This window comes from Argentina silus (assembly GCF_951799395.1).
Source record: "Argentina silus genome assembly, chromosome: 17".
Lineage (NCBI taxonomy): Eukaryota > Metazoa > Chordata > Actinopteri > Argentiniformes > Argentinidae > Argentina > Argentina silus.
In genome coordinates, this window is record NC_139671.1 from 7,161,520 (window position 1) to 7,186,803 (window position 25,284).

The 25,284-nt window shown below is 43.5% G+C and overlaps 3 protein-coding genes across 3 annotated transcripts; 1 reads left to right on the top strand and 2 right to left on the bottom strand.

Annotated features, from left to right (window-relative positions):
* The first annotated feature begins 1,253 nt into the window (after positions 1–1,253).
* Positions 1,254–3,745, top strand: LOC310818090 (uncharacterized protein). Its single transcript, XM_083688852.1, has 7 exons — positions 1,254–1,407; positions 1,768–1,861; positions 1,980–2,132; positions 2,243–2,304; positions 2,442–2,531; positions 2,643–2,735; positions 2,836–3,745. Exons 1-7 carry the CDS (start codon positions 1,405–1,407, stop codon positions 2,884–2,886), a joined length of 546 nt encoding a protein of 181 aa, XP_083544978.1. The 5' UTR covers positions 1,254–1,404; the 3' UTR covers positions 2,887–3,745.
* A 127-nt stretch (positions 3,746–3,872) lies between these two features.
* rd3 (retinal degeneration 3, GUCY2D regulator) lies at positions 3,873–8,226 on the bottom strand. The gene is made up of 3 exons (XM_083688850.1): positions 8,002–8,226; positions 6,300–6,614; positions 3,873–4,955 (listed from the first exon to the last, which is right to left on the bottom strand). The coding sequence occupies exons 2-3, from the start codon at positions 6,587–6,589 to the stop codon at positions 4,592–4,594; spliced, it is 654 nt and encodes a 217-aa protein (XP_083544976.1). The 5' UTR covers positions 6,590–6,614; positions 8,002–8,226; the 3' UTR covers positions 3,873–4,591.
* A 9,506-nt stretch (positions 8,227–17,732) lies between these two features.
* Positions 17,733–23,658, bottom strand: slc30a1a (solute carrier family 30 member 1a). The gene is made up of 2 exons (XM_083688843.1): positions 22,770–23,658; positions 17,733–20,437 (listed from the first exon to the last, which is right to left on the bottom strand). Exons 1-2 carry the CDS (start codon positions 23,356–23,358, stop codon positions 19,497–19,499), a joined length of 1,530 nt encoding a protein of 509 aa, XP_083544969.1. The 5' UTR covers positions 23,359–23,658; the 3' UTR covers positions 17,733–19,496.
* Between the last annotated feature and the right edge of the window lie 1,626 nt (positions 23,659–25,284).

A 25,284-nucleotide genomic window follows, 5' to 3' on the forward strand; every position in this document is an offset into this window, starting at 1 on the left:
CAGAACAGCACAGTGCATCTCATTGCAGTGTGTTGTTTACTCTGGAACTCCTCAGAGTGTCCTCTTATCAAAGTCTGCCACAGGCACTCTCTCCTGCTCATCCATGTGACCAGAGTGTGTGTGTGTGTGTGTGTGTGTGTGTGTGTGTGTGTGTGTGGTGTGTGTGTGTGTGTGTGTGTGGTGTGTGTGTGTGTGTGTGTGTGTGTGTGTGTGTGTGTACGTCAAAGTCACCTCCATCCTCTATACCTATTATTGTCATTAATAATTACGTTCCATGCAACTTACTACATGAGAGGCGTCCTTGGCTAGATGTTTAATCAAGTGCTTTACCACCAATCACCTAATGACTTGAACACATTTCATACTGTAATTATGCATGTCCTGTAGCCTATGTAAGTTATTTCTGTATCTTATTAAGGACTTTTGAATTCAAAGTTATTACTCTTCCTCATTTAGTTGTTGTTTAAAAGGACATACACACTACTTTATCGCCTTACCTGCCGATATAATTAATTTTGCGTTTAGGGTTAGGGGTTTGGTTAAGGTTAGGGCCAGTTTTAGGTTTTGACCTAGTCAGGCTGTCAATTATGATGGCCAGGAAGTTTTGTTTGTTTTTGATTCAAAGATGATCTACAATATAATAACATTACAATACAGGACAACACATATCTATTAGAGAAAATGTGTCACAACTATAACAAGTTTTAATTGCTTTACTATTCTTATAATATTTCAGCATTTCAATATATTGTTCAAAATATTTCATATACACATGGAAGTTTGGTCTCTGGTGTAAATATTTGCTGGTGTGCATAAAAAAACAAAATGTAACAAAAATAAGTTAAATATAAACATTGCATCATTGTCAATCTTACCGAACAAACCAATTCAATCTTCAAGGTAATCAGGTTGTAGTTGGCTAAAGCTTGTTTGACAAAAAGGGATTTCCTCTTGGGGATTAAGTACCGTCTATATCGTTATCTGCCTGACTACTTGTGTGGAGTGCTGTTAGACGCGTGGTATTAAATCCCCAAAGGGTGAGTACAGTGCATTTTTCTACTTAAAAAATATTTTATATATTTAAATATTGTATAGAGTGCAATATTCTACTTTTAAAAGAAATGCCTAAATCAGTCCAGAAGATGGATATGCATGGTCATTCCAAGGTCAGGAAGGTCGCTGAAGTCTCCGGTCATCACTCGTCATCAGAACGAAAAAAAGGCCCTCTAAATCAATGGTGCATTGTGGGATACAAAATGTCTTCTTCTTCATGCCAGCTGGCCACAATCTTATGTTTACTGTCAGTTAAGGCAATAATAACTTGATGATTTTATTGAGGTCACTCTAAGAATCAGTGTCTTTGTTATTACATTAGTTAGCACACGAGAGACAACATCAAACACCATGGTAAGTCCGCAAGCTAGCTATGTTCGTGGAGCGGGTGGATTGCATGCATCTGTGTTGTTGCTAGCAAGCTAATGTAGAAAGATAGTTTCTACGAACCACCTGAGATGAATATTGTCCCATCTCAAGTCATTCGGGTAATCATGGCTGTCATTGAGGACTAAATAATTAACATCGTGGTGGAATATATCTCACTCTTCGCTGTTATTAGTAATGCTATCAGTTGATGTTGTCAGTGTAGTGAGCTGTCATCGTATAGAGTAGCCAGGTATTACTCATTCACCGCGCGGAGTTGCCCATGACCAGAAATTGCACCAGAAACTGGCCTTGCTTATTACCTTTTGTATTGTCTTTGTTTGTTAGTCCTCAAAAGTGGACTCCAAGGTAAGAAGTGAATCCAGCAGTAGAATGGATGACACTGACAGAAGAAGATCAACATCATCGTCAAGAAGCAGAGGTACATGTGCCATGTGATGAGGTTGTGTGTGTTTGAACCCGTGCAGCAAGGTTCTCTTGGCCATCGTAACATTATCACAAGGTAATAGATTGTACTATGTTGTTATTTTCCATTGAAGGGAAAGAAAAAAGGAAACGGAAACGCAGCCGCAGTAGATCGTCTTCATCCTCCTCTTCCAGTTCATCGTCTTCATCCTCATCATCGTCCTCTTCCTCGTCCTCCTCCTCATCCCAGTCTTCCTCACGCAGTAGGAGTTGCTCCAGCAGCAGTGGTAAGTGGCTGTGCTTACTCTTTGCTCTGTGGTCGTAAATATATATGGAAAATGTACAATAATCAGAACCCGAGAGGTGCATTGTCCCAGTTACACTGTGTCCCCTTTAGATTCCCACAGCAAGTCCAGGAAGCATTCTAAGAAAACGAAAAAGGAAAAACAACACAAAAAGGTATTTTCCATTGTGTTCAGTACAAGGCTGTTTGTGTTCCCGTACATAAAGCTGTGGTGCATGTATGGTGGAATATCAAATTGTCCCTCACTACTGTACCACTATAGTTATGTGTGCTTTGTTTGAACATGGAACAGAAAGGGAAAAAGGAAAAGAAACATAAAAGAAAGAAGGACAAGAAAATGAAAGCAGAGGATGTCAGCTCTGGACCTGTTAAGATCTCCAAGGTAGAATGAATTTATGAGGCAACCTGTTTGTTGTCATGTAAGTCAAGTTGCTGTAGACATCTATTGGTTAAAAAGCTGTTGACATTTTTAAGTGAATGACCTGCCTTTCAGTTCTTAAAGGAGAGAAGGAGAAGTGGCAAACGCAGCATGATTTCAGGGAAGAAAATAAAAATGAAACTGAAGAAGTCAAAGAGAGACAAGCAGGTAATTCCCTTTGAAATGTTGCACTAATCTATAAGTAGTGTTGGTGTGTGAACAAGTGGGTAATTTGCTGCTGAATGTATGTTACTCTTTTTTTCAACAGAGGGACAAAAACCGTGCAGAACTGCTTGAGTTCCTAAATTCAACAGTCTAATGAGAGTGGGGCCACCATTAGTTGCGTTCCAGAACCTTTCACTTTCCAGGACAGAACTCAGGGAAAGACGGCTCCTGGGCATTGCTCTGAAAGAAGATCACCTAAATTATCACAACAAGAGATGTGGTGCATGTTGTCTCAAAATGGCAACAAAAGCCATGTATTGGACTTGAGACTCTTGTACAAACGTGTGCTGTCACCCCTGTGGTTGTTGGCCTCTTCAGACTGTATGTAACTGAAGTCTTTGTGTTTGATTTTTAGAGATGTATTTTTTACTATAATATCAAAGGAGCCCTTTTCCCTTTTTCTGAGACTGCCAATGTGCTGCACCATGTGTGGCTAAACAGGTTTGAACATCTCAGTGTCGCAGTGATTGGAGACAACAGTCATCAGCAAACATCCAAGTGATGAACCAAACCTTTAATGTAAGCTTTATTGTAGTGTAATTCAACATTTAAAAACAGTCTGATATTGCATTGTGTTGTTAATGATGATCTATGTATTTTAGTTGTTTTAAGAATCAGCATTTCGTTGTAACCCCCTGGATATGTTTTTTTTTTTACAATTTATTTGATGGTCCGTTGTAAAAGGAAGACGTGTTGTATTAATTGAATAGCAGAAAATCATGTAAAGTTTGTTAAAAAAATAAAATTAAAAAAAAAAAGATATATCTGACTTAAAACCGGATGACATGCTGTAATACTAATACATTTTATTTGGATGATTAAGCACGACCTTTTTATATTTTGTGAAGGTTACTCATGTGGCTAACTTGTGAGGGTCAACCAAGTCAAACTGCTTGTGAGAGTCCACAATAGTGATGTGAAGACTTCAGCTATACAATAAAGCATCCATTCACTTTGTGTATGACTTATTGCTGCCAATGTGAAGGTATGCAGAGGCACAGTGTTTCCTGTGTCCCTGCAAATCGTCCAGGCTCCTTGATCTTAGATGCTGAATGTGTAAAATAGTTCCGGCTTACTCTTTTAGAAGTTGCTGTAACAGAATGTACCCATGGAAAGAATAAGCAGTTTTCTGATAAAACATAGCAGAATAGAATTGATGTGAATGGGAAGAAAAATAATAGTACAAAAATTGCTTTTGCCTCCAAGCCAATACCAATGAAGGACAAGTAAGACAGACAAACTTTTTGTGCAATTTTACAATTTTGTGCTATACACAATGTAGTGGGTTTTCTATTAATATAAATAATTATTTATGTTACTGTCAAGCAATTGTGACAGCATCGTTTAGAGTGCCATAAAATACCTGGTACCTATTTAAATGATGAAACACAATTTAAATGTAAGTGTATATTCAGAAATGACTGATTAGTCTTTCTGTATTACTTTTATGTAGCATATCTTATTACATTGTTAGGATTTAAGTACAGATAGTTTGTGTCATGAAAAAGGCATTGTAAAATATTTTTTAAAGAACTTGGTTTTAGCTCCTCAAGAGGAGATACTGCAAAGGTTCTGAAAATATCAATAAAAAAATGTTTCCTAGGACCAATTCAGATTCACAAGGTAAAAGCTCCCCATCGTGGATCATATTCTTATTGACTTCACACTGGGAGACACGTGTCCATATTTCTATCCAGCCTTGTGCAGAACAGACTGAGCAGGAGGTCCTGGAGGTCTATTCCTCTCACAAGCTGTTACCAACCCCACTGTACCAATGCACTGTCCAGTGGACGCCCTGATCAGACCACTTTGCTGCCAAGCACTTTGTGTCTGAAGTTGGGCATGCTCCACACTCTCTGGGCCCTGTCGGCCCTCTCCAGACTCCTCTCCACATCCTCCGACACAGTCTTGAGCTCGTCGGCCCCACCCCCAGTGCCTGTGGCTGAGGTCAGGCCCACAGTGCTGCCGAAGGGGTTGATCTTGACGCGGGACTTGAAGTTCACGAGGGACATGCTCATGGCACGCTTGTTGTTCCACTGACGGGTGAGCCGCTGCTCCTCCTCTTCCTCCCTCATCCGATCCAGAGCCTCGAGGAGGATGGAGCGAAACAGGCCTGTCACCTCCTGCACGTCCGGCTCATTCTCCGTCACCACCTGACGGAACCTGGACATTGGGAGGGAAATAAGAGTCACATCTGTCCTTAGTAGAGCCATGCACCGAGATAACTGAATGTCTAATTCCAACGCTACAATCGCAAAATACGAAGCTTTAGTCTAATCTCTAATGCATTGAAATAGTACCTCTAATAAAAGAAATACCAGGTGTTTGCTTTGTTATTTAGAACATAGGTTGAGGAGAGAAACAGTGTGGGTGTCTGGCTATTTAATATAAAACACTTTTATCATGGTGGGGTCAGAGAGAGTACATTTCAAACTTGTGGGAGGAGGGCGAACGCTTATTATACTACATACTGTAGCTTTTACCATCATCATTGTACCATAGCACAATATGATATCACAAATGATATCACAAATGATATCACAAATGCACAAAACCATTTGATGCAAAAAGCCTGTTAACAAAGCTTCCCTCTTCTTGACTCTGTGCCTTTGTGACAGCATCAGTGCTCTCAAGCTCCTCAGCCTGCCTCTGGTGGATAATGGCAGCCCCCTAAGGCAGCCTGAACAGTCTGGCAGTGAGAGGCAGTCCTGCCAACCAAAGCCACTTACTCCTCCCAACAAGAGGCTGATAAGTCCTTTGGAGGCCTTTAAATAGAAAGTCACCAGTGGACCTTATCGCCTGTTGATTTGGCTGAATAGCCTCCGGCCCTGTTCTCTCCCTCTCCTCCAGAGACCTGCTGTACAGTCACAGAGGTTTGATCAGAGAGATGAGAGCAGAGTGGTTTTGAGACTTGAGAGCATCTAGAGTGTGGCTTTACCTGAGGTGGTGTTTCTTTTGTTTTCATATTCACTGCGATTCTAATTTGTTTTGCAACGTTATGTTTTTATTCAAGAATGTGAAATCACTGTCCAATATCTCAACTCTCAGAATAGGAGCTGATATTGTGCAAGTTATATGACATTATGACCCTGAAATAATGATCCACTGAATCCCTATGTGTTAAACCAGTGGGAGTTGATTTGGAGGAGATTACTTGACAACAGGGGGAACCTCCCAGTCTCTATGGGCCTCCCAGTCTCTATAGATAGCCTACTGCATGTTCATGTGTGATTTTCACTTAGCACAATTGAACCCTTAGGTAACACCTCTATAACACTAGATATGGAGTAACTGGCAAGTTAGATCAGGACAACAAATCAAAGGCATCACCTTTCCCAATCAGACAAATGATCTCAGGGAGTTACCTGGTCCTGTAGGCCTAACGGGCTGGCCAATTAAAGGGAGAGAGAGTTGGTTTAGGGGCAAGGGTGATATAAGCATAAGAAAAACACCAATGTAACTTGACCAGCAGGTCAATTAAGCATCAAGCATCAAGCATCAAGTTACCTCAGTATGACAGCACCACAGTAGGACGGATGCACCTTACAGCAGAGGTCCTCCAGGCTCAGCCGCTCTCCAGCACGGATGTCATAGGTGGTGCGAGGTGTGGTGACCAGCCAGCTGTAGTCCACACCAGTCTGGATGCGTTTGTACTCTTTGTCCCTCTCCCGCTGCATCCTCTCAGCCTCTTTCAGCTGCCAGCTGAGCTCCAGCATCAGGGTGTCCGTTACCACGTCCGCTGGGTCCCGCCGGGGGCTCCGGTAGTAAGGCTCGCTCCAACCAAACCATGAGGCCATCGCCTTGTCCCCCTCTCGCCCCGTGCTGGGAGAAAGGAGAGAGGAGTGTTCATCTTAACTATGTGGTATCATCCTGAGCCTCTTAAAAGTAGTATTGTATGATGATGTTATGTTGACATAAGGTATGCTGGTCGTTTTGAATGAACCAGGTGGTCATTGAAAATCACACTGTACTAAAATACTGAATTTGTAACTGCTAAATTCAAGTTATTCTGTTATTTTACGTTTCGATCTCTATATTATATGGCAGACTCAGAGGAGGACTGGGATGGTTTGGGGATGTGGAGAGTTTGTTGGGCCTTGGTTGAAATCAAATCAATGAGATCCATGGGAGGTATAGAAGTAGATGTCTCTCTCTCTCTCTCTCTCTCCGACAGCTGTGAGCCTGATTGGAGCAGAGGCAGTTTCCTCAGGACAGGCTCTTATCACAGATCTAAAAATATTTCCAAAAGGGAACAGGGAGAGGTGTTTACACCCACACACTCCTGGTATCCAGGTGTCTGTAACAGCTCACAACATCCAGCCCCTTCACAGCCTTTATCAAAGAGAAGCTGTACAAATGGATCAATCACAACCATGTCTTGTGACTCCAACCTGTTGGGATGATTTCTGCCTCTGGGTTTCTGCCATTATTTTCTTTATCCACAATGAAATACAGAATGCATTGACATGTGTTGGTTTTGTATCCTAGGTCAGGTAGATTAACTGTTGTTTACAAGAATGTGTTGATGCATACAGTATACAACGAAGAGTCAGCTCAAGATTAGACTCAAACCTGCCTTTAGGGGAAGATGAGGTAAGTGTAGGTGTCTTTTAATCTTACATGAGGCTTACAGTACACGCCTTGTCTGCATTAGGCTTTTACATTGATTTTATCAGCCTATAGCATTTTCTGTAGTTATGAACCTTCAATCCTAACCTTTACAGCCTGCCACTCTCTCAAACTTCGATACGAGATAATTATATATGAGAAATACAGTCTCAATAAGATCTCAGTAAGATTGATAACATTTGTAAGGGAGCTTATGAATATCTATAAGGCAGGTGTGTCCCACACTTTTGTCCTGGCCTCAATGCTGTTGTAATGAGCGTACCCACTTGTGTTGTATGGATTATATTCAATGTCGTGAAATACATAGGGAAAGAAGAGCTAAGAATTTCTAGAATGTATTTACATTTTCATATGGTTCAAAATGGTTTCATTTTTTATGGTTCAAAATGTTCTGCTTGGTCTGCATAGTGCTTTCTTTCTGAGATAGAAATGTCATACCACACATTGAAATTATTCATGATACCAATTTGGACAAATTCTCATAATGCTCAATTTCTCCCATAACCCGGTTGAAAACTCATCTGACATTATATACTATTTAACATTTCCCCTAAAACTTGAAAAAAAAGTAGCAGCTTACCTGAACTCTTGTTTGCCTCAGACTCAGTGGTAAATGAATTCAGCGTGGTGGAGATGTATTACTCCCTGTATCTGAAACAGACGGAGAAATGTATGTTGTTGAAAGACGTGTAGCTGGCACACAGACTCTGATGATTACCTTCCTGCTCGTGAAGTCTCTGAGCCCACTCTCCGTCTTATAGTGAAACCCCCACCCTGTACACACACACACACACACTCACACACACACACACACACACACACGTACATTGTCTGTCCCCTCCTCCCAGGAGCCCTGGCCTGTCGTTGCTTGTTCCCGGAGGTTAGGGCACTGTCTCAGAGGAGAACTGTGGTTCACAGCCTCTGATGAAGTGCTCACACAGCCCTTATGGTTCACTGTTGCCATAGCAATGATCCTAAGCCTATTTGGCCACAATAAGCACTATCAGCTGAGAGGGAGGCAGAGACTGCATGAGAGGGAGGGAGATAAAAGGATGGGGGTTGTGTCAGAGAGAGAAAGAGAGAGAGAGAGAGAGAGAGAGAGAGAGAGAGATGATGAGAGAGATATTGAATACTGTATGTGAGCTAACATGACAAGATAGCTTAGTTATGTGGTGGTGAGCTGGTATTAATTGCTGTTCAAAGGTCAGCATACCTGTATATCAATTATCTTCTCCCATATCTAATGAGCTCTACTGGCACATACAATACTTCAGCTATGAAAACACAAATATGAGCATGAAAACCAGTGTGTGTGTGTGTGTGTGTGTGTGTGTGTGTGTGTGCGTGTGTGTGTGTGTGAAGCCTGTGTGTGTGTGTGTGTGTGTGTGTGTGAAGCCTGTGTGTGCGTGTGCATGCGCATACGTGTGTGTGTGTGAGTGAGGGGGGGGCAAAAGATAAAGAGAGAAAAGAATAGAGGAATTGAGAGGACAAAGCATGCCTGTGTGTGTGTGTGTGTGTGTGTGTGTGTGTGTGTGTGTGTGTGTGTGTGTGTGTGCGTGTACAGTACTTGTGTAGGTGGGTTTTAGGTTTGTTTGTTTGTTTGAATGCTTGGTTGGTTTACTGTGTAGGCGTGAGCTTGCCTCATGGAATGAACAATTGCTCATGTTCTCCAAATATGTCTCAAGGATAACTAACAACTTGCCTGGTCTGATACTAAAAGAAGGATTGCTATCTTTCCCTCAATCCTCCATCCCTCTATCCTCTGCGGCTACACAGTATGTGAAAACTACAGGGACTCAGGCTGTAGATGACAGATGGGTAGGTAAGATCTCCCACTAATCTAAGCAGATGCCTGGTCTAATCCCCCATAGTAATACCCTCACGTGGTTGAGGTCACCTCACCTCTCCCTGACACCCAACCCCCCCCCCCCCTTCCCTCAACTCTGGAACGCTGCCTGCTAGCCGTGTGACTCACTCACAGGCCCTAGGTGATGTCATCACACAGTTTATCAGTGTTCAGATGATCTGTGGAGGGAGACAATGTGATGTTCCTGGGGGTTTAGATCCCTCAGTTTACGTCACCAGGTTTTGGGTTTTGAGGCGGGACTGAAAGATATTTATTGATTCAGAGTTACAGACAGATGGGGAGAGTGAGTTCCAGAGCCTGGGGGCAGGCCTGGAGAATGCCCTCTCACCAAAACTGTGCAGGTAGGAATTGGTGACGTGACTGGCGGTGGAGACCTTAATGACCGGGTGGGTTGGCAGGGGATCCTCTGACAAACGATAAATAAAGTGGCTTACTCCTTAATGCAGAAGGTGTAGTGGTAGTGGTAGTGGTTTGTTTTGATCGGCAGCCACATTTAGACCTCAGGGACAGGCAATTCTCACTATCGCCACTAGGGTGAGCTCTTTCATCAATTTTTGCCACATTATGTTTGGCACATGGTGCTATTTAATGTCCATTGACTGTTTTGTAATATTTCTAAATGCAGTAAAATGAAATATGATGGCATATAAATTACGTAGCATTCCACACTGGCTCCTATTTACCATATTGGTATTGGCAATTGATCAATCACTAGTAATTGACGTATTCACATGGATGATTTTAAGCTGTCAGTATGCTAAGTCTGGAAGACCCAGGACGTTGAGAAGGAATGAGCTGGGGCACTTTGCATTCCAAAGATTGCAAAGCTCAACTTGACAAAGCAAACTGCACACAAAACCAATTAAGCAAATAACTTCTCCTTGTACTATTACCCACACCTCTTGTTCAACAGGCACACAAAAGCAACCATCTAAGTTAGTTTAAGAGCCAAAAAAGCTCATTGCTTATGGTGTCTGCGATTAAATGTATGTCACCCATTCATACATGTCTGTACTTCCTCTGTCATAAAATGGGGACTACAGCACTACATTGACAATCAGGCCTTTTCACTCCTCCACTGAGCGTACAAAGTAACACACTAGCCCTACCAGAGAGAAAGAGAAAAAGGGGGGGGGGGGGGGCAGTGGAGTTCTGTAGACACAGCCAAGCTGAATAAAGGCATTGTTCCATTGTCAGTGTAGTCCACATAGGCCCCCCTACACCCGCATCTGTCATTGCGTCAGAGTCCGCCTGCTTGCACACTGAACGAAACGGAATGGCAAAGTCACATGTTGAGCGCCTTCCATGATTCAGCCACTGGTTTTCATGGAGTCAGCTCTGCTCAGGCCCATTCTGTGGAGAGAGAGAAGTATGGGAGGGAAAGAGTGGAGAAAAAAGAGGGAATAGGGAGAAGGTGAGAGGAGGGAGGGAGAGGGGGGTAGACGGGGGGGGGGGGGGGGGCAGGAGACAATTAGGGGAGTAAAGGTGGACAGGGGGAGAGGGAGAGAGGGGAGAAGATGTGAGGTGACACACTAGAAGGGGAGGAGGAGAAATGGTGGGGGAGAGAGGGAGAGGGAGTGTGAGAGAGAAGGAAGAAGTCTGTGGAAATCAGAAGCAGACGTTATGTGTGCATACAGTATCTGTGGTATGTGTTCAATCTGTGAAAGACTGAAACAAGTGCGATCAGTGCACCCAACGGTCAGGCCTATTGATTTAATTACTGTTGACACATTAAGACTATAATCAAGCTTCTCCCACTGTGAATGGGCCATACATCCATACGTTTCATAAAACCGAGTAACTTTAGTAGACATTACATTTATGGTGTAATAGTAGTGAATTCATATGAAATGTTTTTACAATGTGCTATATACATAAACCTCTCTGTTGTCTTCATTTTTTGTCAAGACTGGGTTAGAACCAATATTCCTCTTGCCTAAAACCCTAAACCAAATACACAAATACATAATGTAAACAATTACTCACAGCTGATTGAATTCATAATCGTGTAGACGTACAAGATTGCAAAACATGGTCTGAGTGACTATGGGGAAGGAAGTTAGGGCGAGATCACATGAGCGAAGTGAAAAACCCTGGATTTGCTGACATCCCCATTTTCGTTGGCCTTTGCCCAAGGTCCTGTTTCGACAGCGAGGGAGCCTCAGTGGATTATGTACACATTTATTGTAAATCACAGTTCTTTACTGTCCAAGTGTCCTGATAAGACATTGTACCTGGTAAGCCATTATTAAACTAAGGTGCCACATGAAATGTCATCATTCCATAAAACAATATGAAGCCTTTATGGATGATTTGTCCCTGTTGGTTTATGAGGTCAGTGGCCACAAGTTGATCGTTATACAGATACTGATGTAGTTGTAAGTGTTCTTTCTTAAAATTAGGGCTCTCGTGTTGTATACTATTGTGCACTACATAACAATAACGCAGTCTGTCACATGTATTATTAGATGACTCTTCATGCAAACGATGTTGATGTGAGTTGGTTTCAGCTCAGCCCAGTAGGTGGAGAACAGTGTGCCAGCTTGCCACAGTCAAGGAGAATCAGTTTATCATTGCGTCCCTGAGGCCCATATCACAGCCTGTTACATGACCAAAATGAGAGAGCAGATGGTTGGAAACGCACTGAAATAAAGTCATAAATTTATCCGCATTAAGTCTTTCAACATACACCCTATTTTCTCTCCAGCACAGTACGCAGTGTTATTTCTCCCACCTGGACGTTGAGATGATAATGGGCCTGATACAGTCGGTATGGCCTTGTCCTAGATATTATTTTGTGACATCATTGGAAAAGTCCAAAGAGTGGTGGTGAGAGGTCAGTATCCTCACTGCTGTATGTTGTTGTATGTTTTATGATATCCAATATTCTATGCTAAATGCCTCCTCTGCTCAGGTCTGCCAAGTGAATACTGAGGCATTAGTCACCTCAATACTTACACACACAAATTGCACACAAATTGCACACACTCACACACACACACACACACACATACAGAGAGAGAGAGAGAGGGAAAGATGAGCCATGGTGGTCCATTTGGTCAACCTGTTTTTCTGTCTCTTTGATCCCAGCATCCTCTGACAAATGGCAGCTCACACAGCCTAGCCTATAACCCAGAGGGGGAGGAGCCCTGCAATGCTCAGTTGATGACTCATCAGTGGGGAATCAAGAGTCAGTCCGGTGACCATGAGTTTGGCTGGGATGGCAACTAGATTATTCAACAGTTTAGTACTTTTTGTCCTCTCTTGAGGGTGAACTGGTGGTGTTGTGCATTTGTTTCCTTGTTTTTGTGTTAAATTGACTCCACAAGGCTGCTCTCTGTCCTCCCCTTAGGCTTTGACACAGTGTGCCATGCTGCAGTACACCGGTTTCTGGAGGATCACACTGGAGGTCACAGCCTCTCTCAGATTGTAGTGGTGATAGCAGACGCTCTTAAACCAGAGTTAATGGAGGACTGTGTGTTTGTGGTAGTCAATAACAGCCTCTGACCCACGTACAGTGCCTTCAGAAAGTATTCAGACCCTTTCACTTTTTCCACATTTTGTTGTGTTGTAGACTCAATTTAAAATGGATTAAATTAAAAGAATTTGCCATCTATCCACACACAATACCCACAGAAATACCTCATGTACATAAGTATTCAGACCCTATGGAAATCAGAGACCCTATAAAAACAAATACATTAATTCCAAAATTAATAACCTTTGAGTAACAATTGACCTCTTGACCTCAAGAGGAGAATACATCGTGCTGTTTCACCATGTATTGTCTGTCTTCCATCTTTCTTTTACAGAACTGCAATATGTAAGATGTGCTGTGTCAATGACCCTAGGTAGAATTGTACACCCAGCACTGAATGAATGTGGGTTAATAGGGGAAGAGTTCTACAGGGCTCTGGGTTAACTGACCTTGCCTCTCTACTCTACTGACAAGGTAAGGCTGGTGGAGGTAGAAATCGGAGGATGGGCTCACTGTAATGCATGGAATTTAATGTGTTTACTACCACTCATCATTCCATTCCATGCATTACAATGAGCCTGTTCTCCAATTTCTACCCCCACTAGCCTCCCCTGCAACTGACTCCTTTAGGAGTTTGTGATTCACTCTGTTTCAAACCTTTGCTTACACTCTTTCAAACCTTTGGGGAATTTGTGTTGTTGTTCCTATTCTGATAATGAATGACTGCTCTTGTCCAACCTTTTGCAACCTGCTACAACCTTCTTTAAACAGTTAAATGACTATACTATACTTTGTTTGAGGGGAAAGTATGAACTGGCTATGGCTTAGCTGAAGTGGGAGTTAAGCTACCAGAATGATTGACTTTACACGAAAGCGCATTTAACCAAGTCCGCTTTGGTCTCTCAGCTTTTGAGCTGATTGTGTGTTATAGAAGCTTATTGGGTAATATTTAAAGATTTAGCAGTGGAAATATTAGAAGAGCATTACAGAGATTAGTCACATTAGATCCTATGGTTTATAGGTGTGAACTCAACCTACATACTTTACATACTATACCATATCAGTACAACACTTAACCAGTGTCAACAAAATAATTGACATGAAGAAATGTGTGTGTGTGTATGTGTGTGTGTGTGTGTGTGTGTGTGTGTGTGTTTGTGTGTTTGTGTGTGTGTGTGTGTGTGTGTGTGTGTGTGTGTGTTTGTGTGTTTGTGTGTGTGTGTGTGTGTGTGTGTGTGTGTGAGAGACAGAGAGAGAGAGTGAGGGGGGGGGGTAAAGAGATACAGGAAATGAAAAGACATATTATGCAAGTTTTAAAGCGATGACATTTTTGACTGAAATGTCAACTTTGATATTTGTTTTGCTGTGAGAGCACTGGTAAATCCTGAGAAAGTGAGTGAAAGGTTAATTGGATAGTACAGAACAGCACAGTGCATCTCATTGCAGTGTGTTGTTTACTCTGGAACTCCTCAGAGTGTCCTCTTATCAAAGTCTGCCACAGGCACTCTCTCCTGCTCATCCATGTGACCAGAGTGTGTGTGTGTGTGTGTGTGTGTGTGTGTGTGTGTGTGTGTGTGTGTGTGTGTGTGTGTGTGTGTGTGTGTGTGTGTGTGTGTGTGTATGTGTGTGAGTGTGGGTGTGTAATAGGGAATTGTTTGTGGGAATTGATACAAGAGTGTCTCCCTAAGATTCTCGGGTGTGGAAGTTGGGAGATATTATGAAGATAATTCCTTTGTCAACAGTTTCTTATCACTAAAACAGCCATGCATAGGGGAGATTGTGTATTGGTCACACCTCATAATTCCAAAATTCCTCTGCTTCATGTATTGAGAATTCTTCTCATTGAGTGCCAAGGACCAGATTTCACCCTGGGTATCTTTGGTTTCCCATAATGCCCTGTTTTCACTCTTCATAGGGAATATTGTGGTGGAGAATAGATAGGGCATGGCATCAGTGGAGGCTGGTGGAGGTAGAAATCTGGTGGAGGACGGGCTCATTGTAATGGAATAAGGAATGGTATCAAACACATTCTGCCTCCACCAACCTCCCCAGCATGGCATCTATGTCTGCTCTCTTCACCTAGCCTGCTGCCAGCTCTATTGAGCTTGGGCTTAACTGGCCTGTCAGAGCCCACAGAGAGGTCATGGGGGGTTGGAATGTGGTCAGTAATATGCCAGCCCAGCAGTATGCCATCTGATCAGTGTATACCCTCACATTTGCTGTGTAGTATAGATAAATATGGAAAAATCATGTTTTCTAGTGTTAAACACAATTGCATTATTTTTGCAATGTTTGACATCATAATTACACTTGCAAATACCTCTGTTGGTTGATGATTTATATGGTTATTTGATAGATAGATAGATTAAAAGGCTAAAATAATCCAACAAAAACGATAAAGTACAATACACACAGATTAGGATTTACAACAGAATCATTCACTCTGTACCCTTGTTTGTTGACATGCAAGCTTAATACAACATACCTTATCCTTGGCCATTTTGAGTAATGATGCCCAATCCCACTCCGTGATTTCAACATTCATCCTGGTGAACCTTCATGTCTCAATGACACTTCTAGTTTTGCTTGGCATGTTGTCCATACAGGCCCACCTTTCGTCACCATATTGTCGTGTTCAAAAACCTTGATAGTCAAGAAGCCAGGACTTGAACAACGTCGGTGGAGAATCCAGTTTTACAATGTTGTTTTATGTTTGACAATGTTTGCGTGTTTTTCACATGGGCCAACTGAGTAAGCACCTCAGGTGTTTTTTTCATCTGTACTGTATGCAGAATGCCTTTCCCTTTCAGTCTACTTGACAGTTGGTTTATCAGTCAGGCATTAATTATTGCAGGTTGACCCCACTCAACTCTCTGATCAAAGTCTGGGAGATTGGTGAGTGAGGCATGAGGCGTACATGCATACGCAGCCGGTGAAACATTAACTCCTTCCTTCCAACTTTCCTTCCCCCTGACTTTCCCCAGCCTAAAATAATGTCCCTTCTGTAAAGCAAGAAACCTGGCAAGGCATAATATCCTAGTTTAAAGTATCAAGTGAGACACAAATATGGTATGTCTAAAATAGGAGATATCTGAGATATCTGTCATAGTTGGCCAACCTCAGAGACTTCCAGTAGCACCGTCATCATCGGACAGTGGAGGCTGTGGCTAACATTCCAAACCCCTTAATCTCACAGGGACAAACAGCTCTTTTCTGGGTGCAAAGTTGTCATGTGGTCCGACTTTGAGGAAGGGGTTGAGGGAGCTGTGTGTGTTGGCGGAGGAGGAGGGGGGAATTATGGAAGGATCCAGTTTAATGTGCCGGTTCTTTTCTTTCTCTCTAATCCTTTAGTATCAACCCCCCCCCCCCCCCCCCTCTATGAAATTGAGTTGTCCACTCTATCTCCTCCCTGCCTGCATTATCTTTAATACCGATTATTCTAATTGGCCGTATGATGTATCACATTATAAGACACTGCCAATGATTCTTCCCCATTCTGTCTGGTGGCATCATCACCTAGATTCTAGATGCAATATTCTGTGTAGACCTAGACTACACCCTTCCAAAATGATTCAACTTTTGATTTGTTCATATTAAGATGGTTTAACTCAGAACAGTGCTCAGTTTCAATAACCACAACATCGTGATTCAGCTCACTTTCCATTCCACCAGTAGCTCACCTGAAACTGCCCAGTCAGCAGTCTAGCTAGCTAACCATTTAACCAGCGCTTCCCTTTTGAATGCTGCGGTGCACTCTCAAACTGCTGGAGTGTGCCTGGCCCATTGAAAACAACTCTAGACCTCATCTGACTGTGGGGGGTTGGTAGGCCAGGCTGACCACTAGTCAGTAGTAGAGGGTCATCCCTTCAGTACATGGGTAGTGGGGGGATGGTCATTGTGTGGATGGAAGACCAGACCATCTGTCTCACTGGCTTTGTTCATGAAATTACAGCCAGGTTGGGTGACTAGGGGTGGGGTGAGAGGTGCGGGGGTGACAAGAGGCACATGGGGCTGAGTTGAATGAATCTCTAAAAGCCAGGGCAGGTGGAATGAAGTTCACAAGGGTTAGAGGTCAAGCCGAAGCTAAATGGATTCGTCGTACCCAGCACAACATTTGTAAGCCAACATAGTCAATGTAAACAACAAAAGATAGACTAAGCGGTTTTCAAAGTGAGATCAGGGAACCATCCATCGAAAGGTGTCCGAGCACATCAAACCAGCAAGTCAGCAGCACCTATGCTACGTAAACCCCCACACCTTACACTGATTTCGAGAATGTGCATACAATACCCCATTCTAAAAGGTGTGAAAACCATGACAATAGAAACCCCTCTCTTGGCCCTTTAGGTCAGTTTTGTAACTGCGGGCAATGAGGGCAGACAGAGAGGGGAGAGTGGGGCATCAGGACTGGAATGCTGGGTAGGCTAGAGCCTTGTGGCTGTAGCTTTATGGAATGCGCCTCTGGGCCTCTTACATAAGACACTGTAGTTTGGGGCTGTCCACTGGGCTACAGAGTCCACACACACACAGAGACACAGACACACACGCAGCCCTCATGCCCCCGCTACCTTGCAGTCAACTCTGAATGAAGTTTAATGCCACTGCAGATTTACCTTCACGTGGTGGCCAACATTCCATAGGCATTCAAAACGGTTCATCTTTATGGACTAACATGTAATCTTATTGCAGCGATCTACATAGTATATTGTAAACCCGTTATCGACCAGATAAACATCACTGATTAGAAGGTGAATAAGTGGGACATTAACTCAAATAACCTGTTTGAGTTTGTATGACCAACAAGCATAACCTTTTCTCTGAACTATTCATTGCCTATGTACCTTGAGTTGACAACATCAGGGAGGGGTGAAGATAATTGATCTTCAAAGAGTTGAAATCTAATCAGTGTCGTATTGTAAGCAAGTGATGCAAGTGTAAAAAGAGACAAATTACATGAAGCGTCAGTTATACAACTGTACCAAACAGCCATGTTTAATTTCACAATGACACATTTGACAGGTACTGTATATATATCAAAAACACATCAGCTGACATGTCATATATCTAAAATCCAAAAAACGACAATTTTGCACATAGAGAGCTCAAGTCTCAAGACACAGAGTAAAAGTAACCAGACATTACAAACGAGGTGTACAGTATGTGTCAAAATACATTTCCCAATACGTTTTTCTACATTGCATACACATTTATTTTGAGTGGAAATCAGCAATGCATCCTTGAAATCACATTTTAAATGACATAATAATAATAATAATAATAATAATAATGATGATGGAATGATCAGATTATCTACCATTTAAAAGGCCACTAATTCAACAGTTTTTCACACAAAGCCTGACACTAGGAAAGAAAAGCTTTAGTCACATTTCAGTCCCTAAATGTTACAGTAATCTAACGGTTGAAGAACACCAGGATGTACTGGTTCGCAGCACCTTGAGCTTGAATTTGGGCTCTGTGATTCAAATAACACACTTCAGTTTGGTCATGCAAAGTTGCAGTAGAATGTCTCTGGAAATGTAAAAACTTTCAGCATGGACTTTGACATGGTCCCTTTCCCAACACATTCATGAGGAGTAGTATATTAATTCAACAGCCATCTGAATGCCCTCCAGCATAGATTTTAAACAGAGTATAATAGTGTTTCAACATTTTTGTACAGTGCTAACTTTTTAGCAATCGACCCTCAGGCTTGCAAGGCATTCGATTTTTTTCTTTGTTTTGTTTTTGCCAATACAGTGTCACCAACACGTGTACCTTCTTGAACTGTCCTCAGTGCTTCCAACGCAGTTTCCATTAAAGGCGAGGTGAGAGGTGTTGACACAGCTTCTGCTCTCAACTGCCATTAAAACAGAGTCATGGCCAGAAAACAAATGAGAAAAAAAAAGAAAAAAAAAAATCACTTATAAAACATCACATTTCAAAAATGTCTACAGCATAGATGGTTTTTCAAATATTCAAGAGGCAGAAAAATTGCTAGATTAACTCTATCATCCAAACTAAATATTATAAAAGCATCTACAGAGAGAAAAAGATCATTACTAATAACTTAAATACATAAATTATTTTTGCCATACAATAACTTTGCATTGGGGCCACAAGGCTAAGAAAATAGAATTGATCAAAGCCTGTTAAAAAAAAAAGTTATACTCTTAACCGAAAGGTCCATAGACTAAAATCCTGCAGACAGGTGTGCTTCAGCTTGCATGTGTTGTATTTGTTCTTTGTCCTTGTGGAGGAGAGAGAGTCTCTCCTGTCCCTTCCGTCCTGCATTGAAAAGCTTTGGCACAGAAACACCATGGGACGGGACGACGCATCACAACACGGTGCTAATGGGGAACACACATGCAGCAGGCCTCGCTCCAGCCTGGGTGAGTGGTGAGCCAACACACATCATCACTGTGCTGCCAGTACAACAGTGAGAGAGGGAGGGGGCCAGGGGTGAGAGGTCAGGGGTCAGGAGGTGGAGGTAGTCAGGAGTGGGGGGGGGTGTGGGGTGAGGCTGCTGTAGCCGTGGAGGGGGCAGTGGAGGTGGGTGGGGTTAGGGTTTAGAAGAGAGAGCATCTTCGTCAGAGCACAATGGCGCCATTTTCCAACCTCTGTCTCAAGAAACAAGAGAGCTCTCCACAAATGACAACCTTGCCAACCTCGGCCCAACGTTGAACTTCATCCACCTTAGTGATTCTGTCCCTCCTTGCTGTCTCTCCTTCGCTCACAGAGATGACTCCACCTCTCTGGTGATGATGACCTCAGGCTCTGGCCGTGGAACCACCTGTAAAGCGGAAGCCTGCTCAGCGGCCGCGCCCTCTGGGGTCTCGTTGATCACCTCCAGGGCTGAAGCAGCCGCCGCCTTGCCCTCCATGCGGAGCGTCTTATCAGACCCCTGCAGGGCGGGCGGCTTGTCCCCGGCGCCGCAGCACAGTTTGGGCGCGCACTGTGTCCGGCAGGAGAGCTCGCAGAGGGAGGCGCGCGACTCTGAGTTGACGGTGACAAACTCGGGCTGGATGGTGGTGGCGTGGATGCCCTCGTCGTGGAAGAAGTCCTTGATGCGCTTGGCCACGTCCATGTAGGAGGTGGGGTCGTGGCACTTGATGTGGGCGGTGGCGATGATGCGGCTGCCCGCCAGCTGCCAGATGTGCAGCTCGTGGATGGCCAGCACGCCCTCCAGGCTCAGCAGCCGCTCGTTCAGACGGTGCATGTCGATCTGCTTGGGGACCGTCTGCAGCAGGATGAGGGCCGACTCCTTCAGCAGAGGGTAGGTGGTGTAGAGCAGGACGAGGACCATCATGATGCAGAGAGTGGGGTCCAGGTAGAGCACCCAGCAGGGCCCCGCCGTGGTCCGCTCCTCGCCCGTGCCGTTCCCGCCCTGGAACAGGTCCACCAGGGTGTGGTTGACGTGCTTGTGGTCCGTGTTGTGGCTGTTGATGCAGGGGTTGAAGCAGACCTCCCCGGGCGGGCAGGGACGCCACACGAAGGTGAAGATGAGGGCGTTGATGACCACGATGACGGACCCCAGGGCGTCGCCCAGCACGTGGAGGAAGACGCCGCGCATGTTGAGTTGAGAGGCAGAGTCGTGGCTGTGCTCCAGCTCGTCGTAGGGGGGAACGCTGCCGTTCATCTGCATTTCCATACCGTCGTTACTACAGCTGATCTCTGAGAGAGAGAGAGAGAGAGAGAGAGAAACAGAGAGAGAGAGAGAGAGAGAGAGAGAGAGACAGAGAGAGAGACAAAGAGAGAGATGGAGCGAGAGAGAGACAGAGACAGACACAGAGAGAGAGAGAGAGTGAGTCACCAAGACCGGAAAGTCATGTTCTACTGCATCAATAAAACAGTTAATCACCTCATGCAGGACTCCTAGACATGAACTAGAACCAGGCAGTGTGGTAGAAAAACAATTCATATACTATTGCATTGTTTTTATTAATACCTTTATTATATATATTTTTACATTCTATTGTTGATTCATGTTGAAGAGCTGCTCTGCCCCAAGCATTTCGTTACAATGTATCCAATATAATGAGAAATCAACTTGAAACTTGAACTAGAAACCAATACATCCCAAGAGAACTCTACAAGCACCCCTCCTTCAAGACAACGATAAGGCCGGTGGGTGAATTTTGGTTTCCTTTTATGGATAGATCAGCTTTGAATTGGGAAGATAGCAATTAAGTTCTAGAAGAAAGCATTGCTTGCATAATGTCTTCCCCGTTTTTATTTTTTTTATTTAATCGTTTAATCCCTACCACCCCCTCCCCCGCCACCCCCTCCCCTGATTGGAGGACATGAAAACAAAACATGCAGTATATATCTGTCCCGCGTGAGGTTGCATTTTGTCCAATGTGGCCCACGACCAAAACAAGTTTGACCCCCCCCCTACATGTTGGTAGAGCAGTGCACCTGAGCCAGCGCTAGCCTCGTCCAGTGACACTGTGACATAAAGGGGGGGGGGGGGGGTAATTCATCAGAGGGTAATAGGGCCAGGGCCTGGGGCTGTCGCCTCCCTGCTTATGATGATGTATGGTTGTGTAGCAGCGATCAGTGCATGGAGGAGGGGGAAATGGCCTCAATTTAGTGAAACTGGCAGACTCCTGACAGGGCAGGAGGAAAAATGGTCTCTAGGTCCACCCAAATTGCTTGCCCAAAAGGAGGTCCAACTCTCACATCCCAGAGCATACGCAATGAGCCTTTTCAGGACAAGGGTTGCCATGTTCCTAACAACTATAGTGAAACCATTGTTGTACAGGAGGACTTTGTAACTACACTGTACACTCTAAATGACTAAGAAGAGAAGTATTGCTTGTAGCACAAGCAAGAGGACTTTCAGTAAACTGCTTGTAACATAACGTGGTGAGGTTTGCAGTATGTTGCCCTCCAATTATGGGTATAGCTCCGTCAGTAAAAACACTGCTGATATGTAATCTAAACTCATACAAATCGGATTCCTCCATATTCATTTAGCACCATTTGAGTGGCCTAGTTAAGAACACGGGACTCCCGCCAGATTGCATTTCCCTCTCTCTAGGGAAACTGTACATTTACAGGTTGTAAAAAGACATGTTAAACATCTCCTGCCTGAGCCAAGGCCAGATTTTCTAGAAAAGTTGACCATGAGTTGATCTTTGTATTGTATAGTATAGTGTGAATGCAAAGACCACATATGGATGCAAAGACCAGTTATTGTGTAGACAGCATATGCCTTTTACAGACAGGCCCAGAGACAGCAACAATATCTCTGAACAAAATGGTACAGTCTACACAATAAGCGCATATGCATTAATAACAGTATGTGACTTTGTTTGAGTAAAGTATCACAGATCTAAAAGGTCTCAATAGGGGCACAGCACAGGTATTGCTCTGTCTAAAGCTATGTCTGTCGCTGACTTCAAGGCAAAAATATCACTTGGGCTAATTCAAAAGATTGAATGCCCACTCATGACTGTTGTACATGAGTCACTGGCCTATATTGGTAAATGGGGAGCTGGGAGGGCTACACTGACAGCTTGGGGTAATAACCTAACTCCTAGAATAGGCCTAGATGAAAGCCACAACACACATCAGCCCTACACCTTTCTGAGGCTGTATTGATCAATGGGTTACAATAAAAGGGAAACCCAAGACATCAAGAGACGTTTGATGGCTGTGTTGACTAACCTAAGCCAAACATATGTCCATCTTCAGACTGGACTACAGTCTGTCACACAAGTCAAGCCAAGTTTTCACTGCCTGTGAGAGTTAGCCTAGATCGTGTGATGTTCCAACAGGTATTATTGATGAACCCACATACATGCATAGACAAGCTAGTGGTGTTGTAATTCCTTTGCAAAAAACAGACCTACAAAGATAAACACATATCTTGTCTTGTGAGAAACACATCATTGTTATTAACGAGGCGCAGTGGCATCGTATGCTCAGTGAAGGTGTGAAGATTAAAGTTGTTGATAGTCACAAACCATCGCTACATGGAAAATTGCGTTGCTTTGCTTACCATGTCTGTGTCTCTCATTATTCACGCCATTCGGGCTGTTATGGTTGCCCACCAGGTTGTTGGTCTCTTCTCCTGATGAGCCATTGCCCGAGGGTCTTTCGGACTTGGATATTTTACCCCTCTTGTTTTTCTTATTCCCGTGGGAATGTCCTCCGTGGGAGTGCCCGTGTCCACCACCTGCGTGTCCGTGGAACAAGCATAGCCCTAGTAGGTTCACAAGAAGTCCAGCGGCCCCAACTCCAATGACTATATGGGGTTTCTCAATTTCATGTGGCTCGGTGAAACGCTCGACAGCCTCCAATATGATGGTAAAGCAGAGCGCAGTGAGGAAGACAGCGTTGACCAAAGCCCCCATCACCTCCGCCCGGATCCATCCGAATGTGTTCTTATTTGTCGCTTGAGTTTTCTCGGCGAAGCGCACGGCGACCAAAGCGACCACCAGCGCTATGACATCCGATAGCATATGAAAAGAGTCCGACAGCATCGCTAAAGATGAAGTGATTCGACTGACGACTACCTCCACAATGAAAAAACCAAAAGTCAATGAAAGCATGCATAGCAGCCGGACACGGTTAGGCTCACAGGCCATTTTCCCTGCTTTAGCTGGTCACTTATTTAGCGGACTGGTCTGGCTAGCTCGTCGGCTAGCTTACGATATGCTATGGTAGCTTGCTAACAACACAATGCGATCAAATGAAGCGGAAGCTAGCTAGCTAAATGTGATTGCACAACGACGTATTGTTAATATATCTATGGTTACAATCATTATCTTATATTACGATCACAACGAATTTCAATCCCCGGATACAGCACAGTCCGATGTTGTTTCACCTCAATAGCGGTCCTCTAGGAACATTTCAACAGACGCATATTCCAGAAAACGTTGCCTGTAGATGTCGATTTGCAGACGGTTGAAACTTTGCACCCGAGCCGGTAAAGTTTCCACACGAAACAAGGCAATATGGGGCACGCCCCGGTCGTTTGCTATTGGTTGCTAGGGGACCAATTGGAATATGATTGGTCAAATTTTTTTTTTTACAACCATTCCCCAAGTAGGAGGAGTTTAGAATCATCAGTCATCACTAGCAAATGTTCATAAAGTCATCATATGATGGTGTGGATCGTTTTCACACTGCTTATTTACAAAGAGGGTGTTTGTCCTATAGATGTACTACAATGTGTTCTCTGTCTGTGGTTTGCCCATTATTTGTACTAATTGTGTCATCTTAGTAAAACCACAACCAGTCACTGTGTGGGAATGTAAATGAATGGCCAAAGTAGACGTTTGTTGCCAACTATGCATGACTATGCTTTATCTCAACATTGTTTATAAGTTCAGTCTAAATAAACCAAACTATGTCATATAGCCATCTATTGAGGCATCTTAGAGAAAGAGAGTAACATTTGCCAGGACCCTAAAAGACACTATCCGCAACTACAGGCCCTCCATCTCATTCAGTAGCAGTGCAACAGCCCATACACCCCCACCACCAGCCCAGCACAGGCACCTCTAGCCCAGCTTCAGACCTCCCCAGACCAGGTCTTCAACCCTCCTTCCCCAGTAGCAGCCCCCACCTCTGTAGGGGCCACAGCCTGGTAGGATGAGCTACGCCAGGCTGTGAAAAGAGCTGCAGACCCCCCCGTCAGTGAAACTCAAAGATATCCATGCATGCTGAGTTTGCTCTGCTCCCTTTTCTTAGGAGCATGTAGTCCCCATCAACAGCCCTTACCTCACCCCATGCTCACCACCATTTTCCTCGAGTGACTGACTAGACTTATAAAAAAAACAAAAAAAACATTTTTGTCCAGCTTCAAATTTAGTTTAGATTCTTACTGGCCTTGGTGGTGGTGTGGCTGTCATTCATGGAGAGCATTTTAGGTATATCCCCGTGTCATGGCTAAATATGACAATGTCATAATACTTGTAGAGCTGAACATCCACATGATGAATTTATGAATCGTGTAAAGGATTTGTGTGTTTCAGACCATATTGGTGTTGTTTTTAACATGATGTGTTCTACTCCTACCAACAAACTGTCTTATTGCATCATTAACTCAAGTCATTTTGCCAGTGTTTTCCTATCTTCTTAAGCTGACTCCGTTTCAATTCAACAAACAGAAGAATTGCTTCAATGGTATGTGTTTGGCTACTCTTGATACTGTGGTCCCCCATTAAAACAAAGAAAAGGTCAACTGCCAAAGCTTTATAATGGCTGAATGACCATATCCGTGCTATAAAAAGAGAATGCAGAAAAGCAAAAATGGAAGGCTTGTAAACTACACATTTTCTTCATTCATATGAAGGACTTGATGTTGAAATTCAATACTTCTGTTAAGGATGCAAGAATGAGATATTTTTTGAATCTGATCTCTGTCATAATCCAAGAATACTGTTTAAAACCATTGATCAGGTAGAAAATGCTCAGTCAATCTATAATATTGAGCACTCTCCTGAAGAATGTGAAAAGTTTAACCCTAACCCTTTTTTATTAAGAAAATGTAAAACATTAGAAAT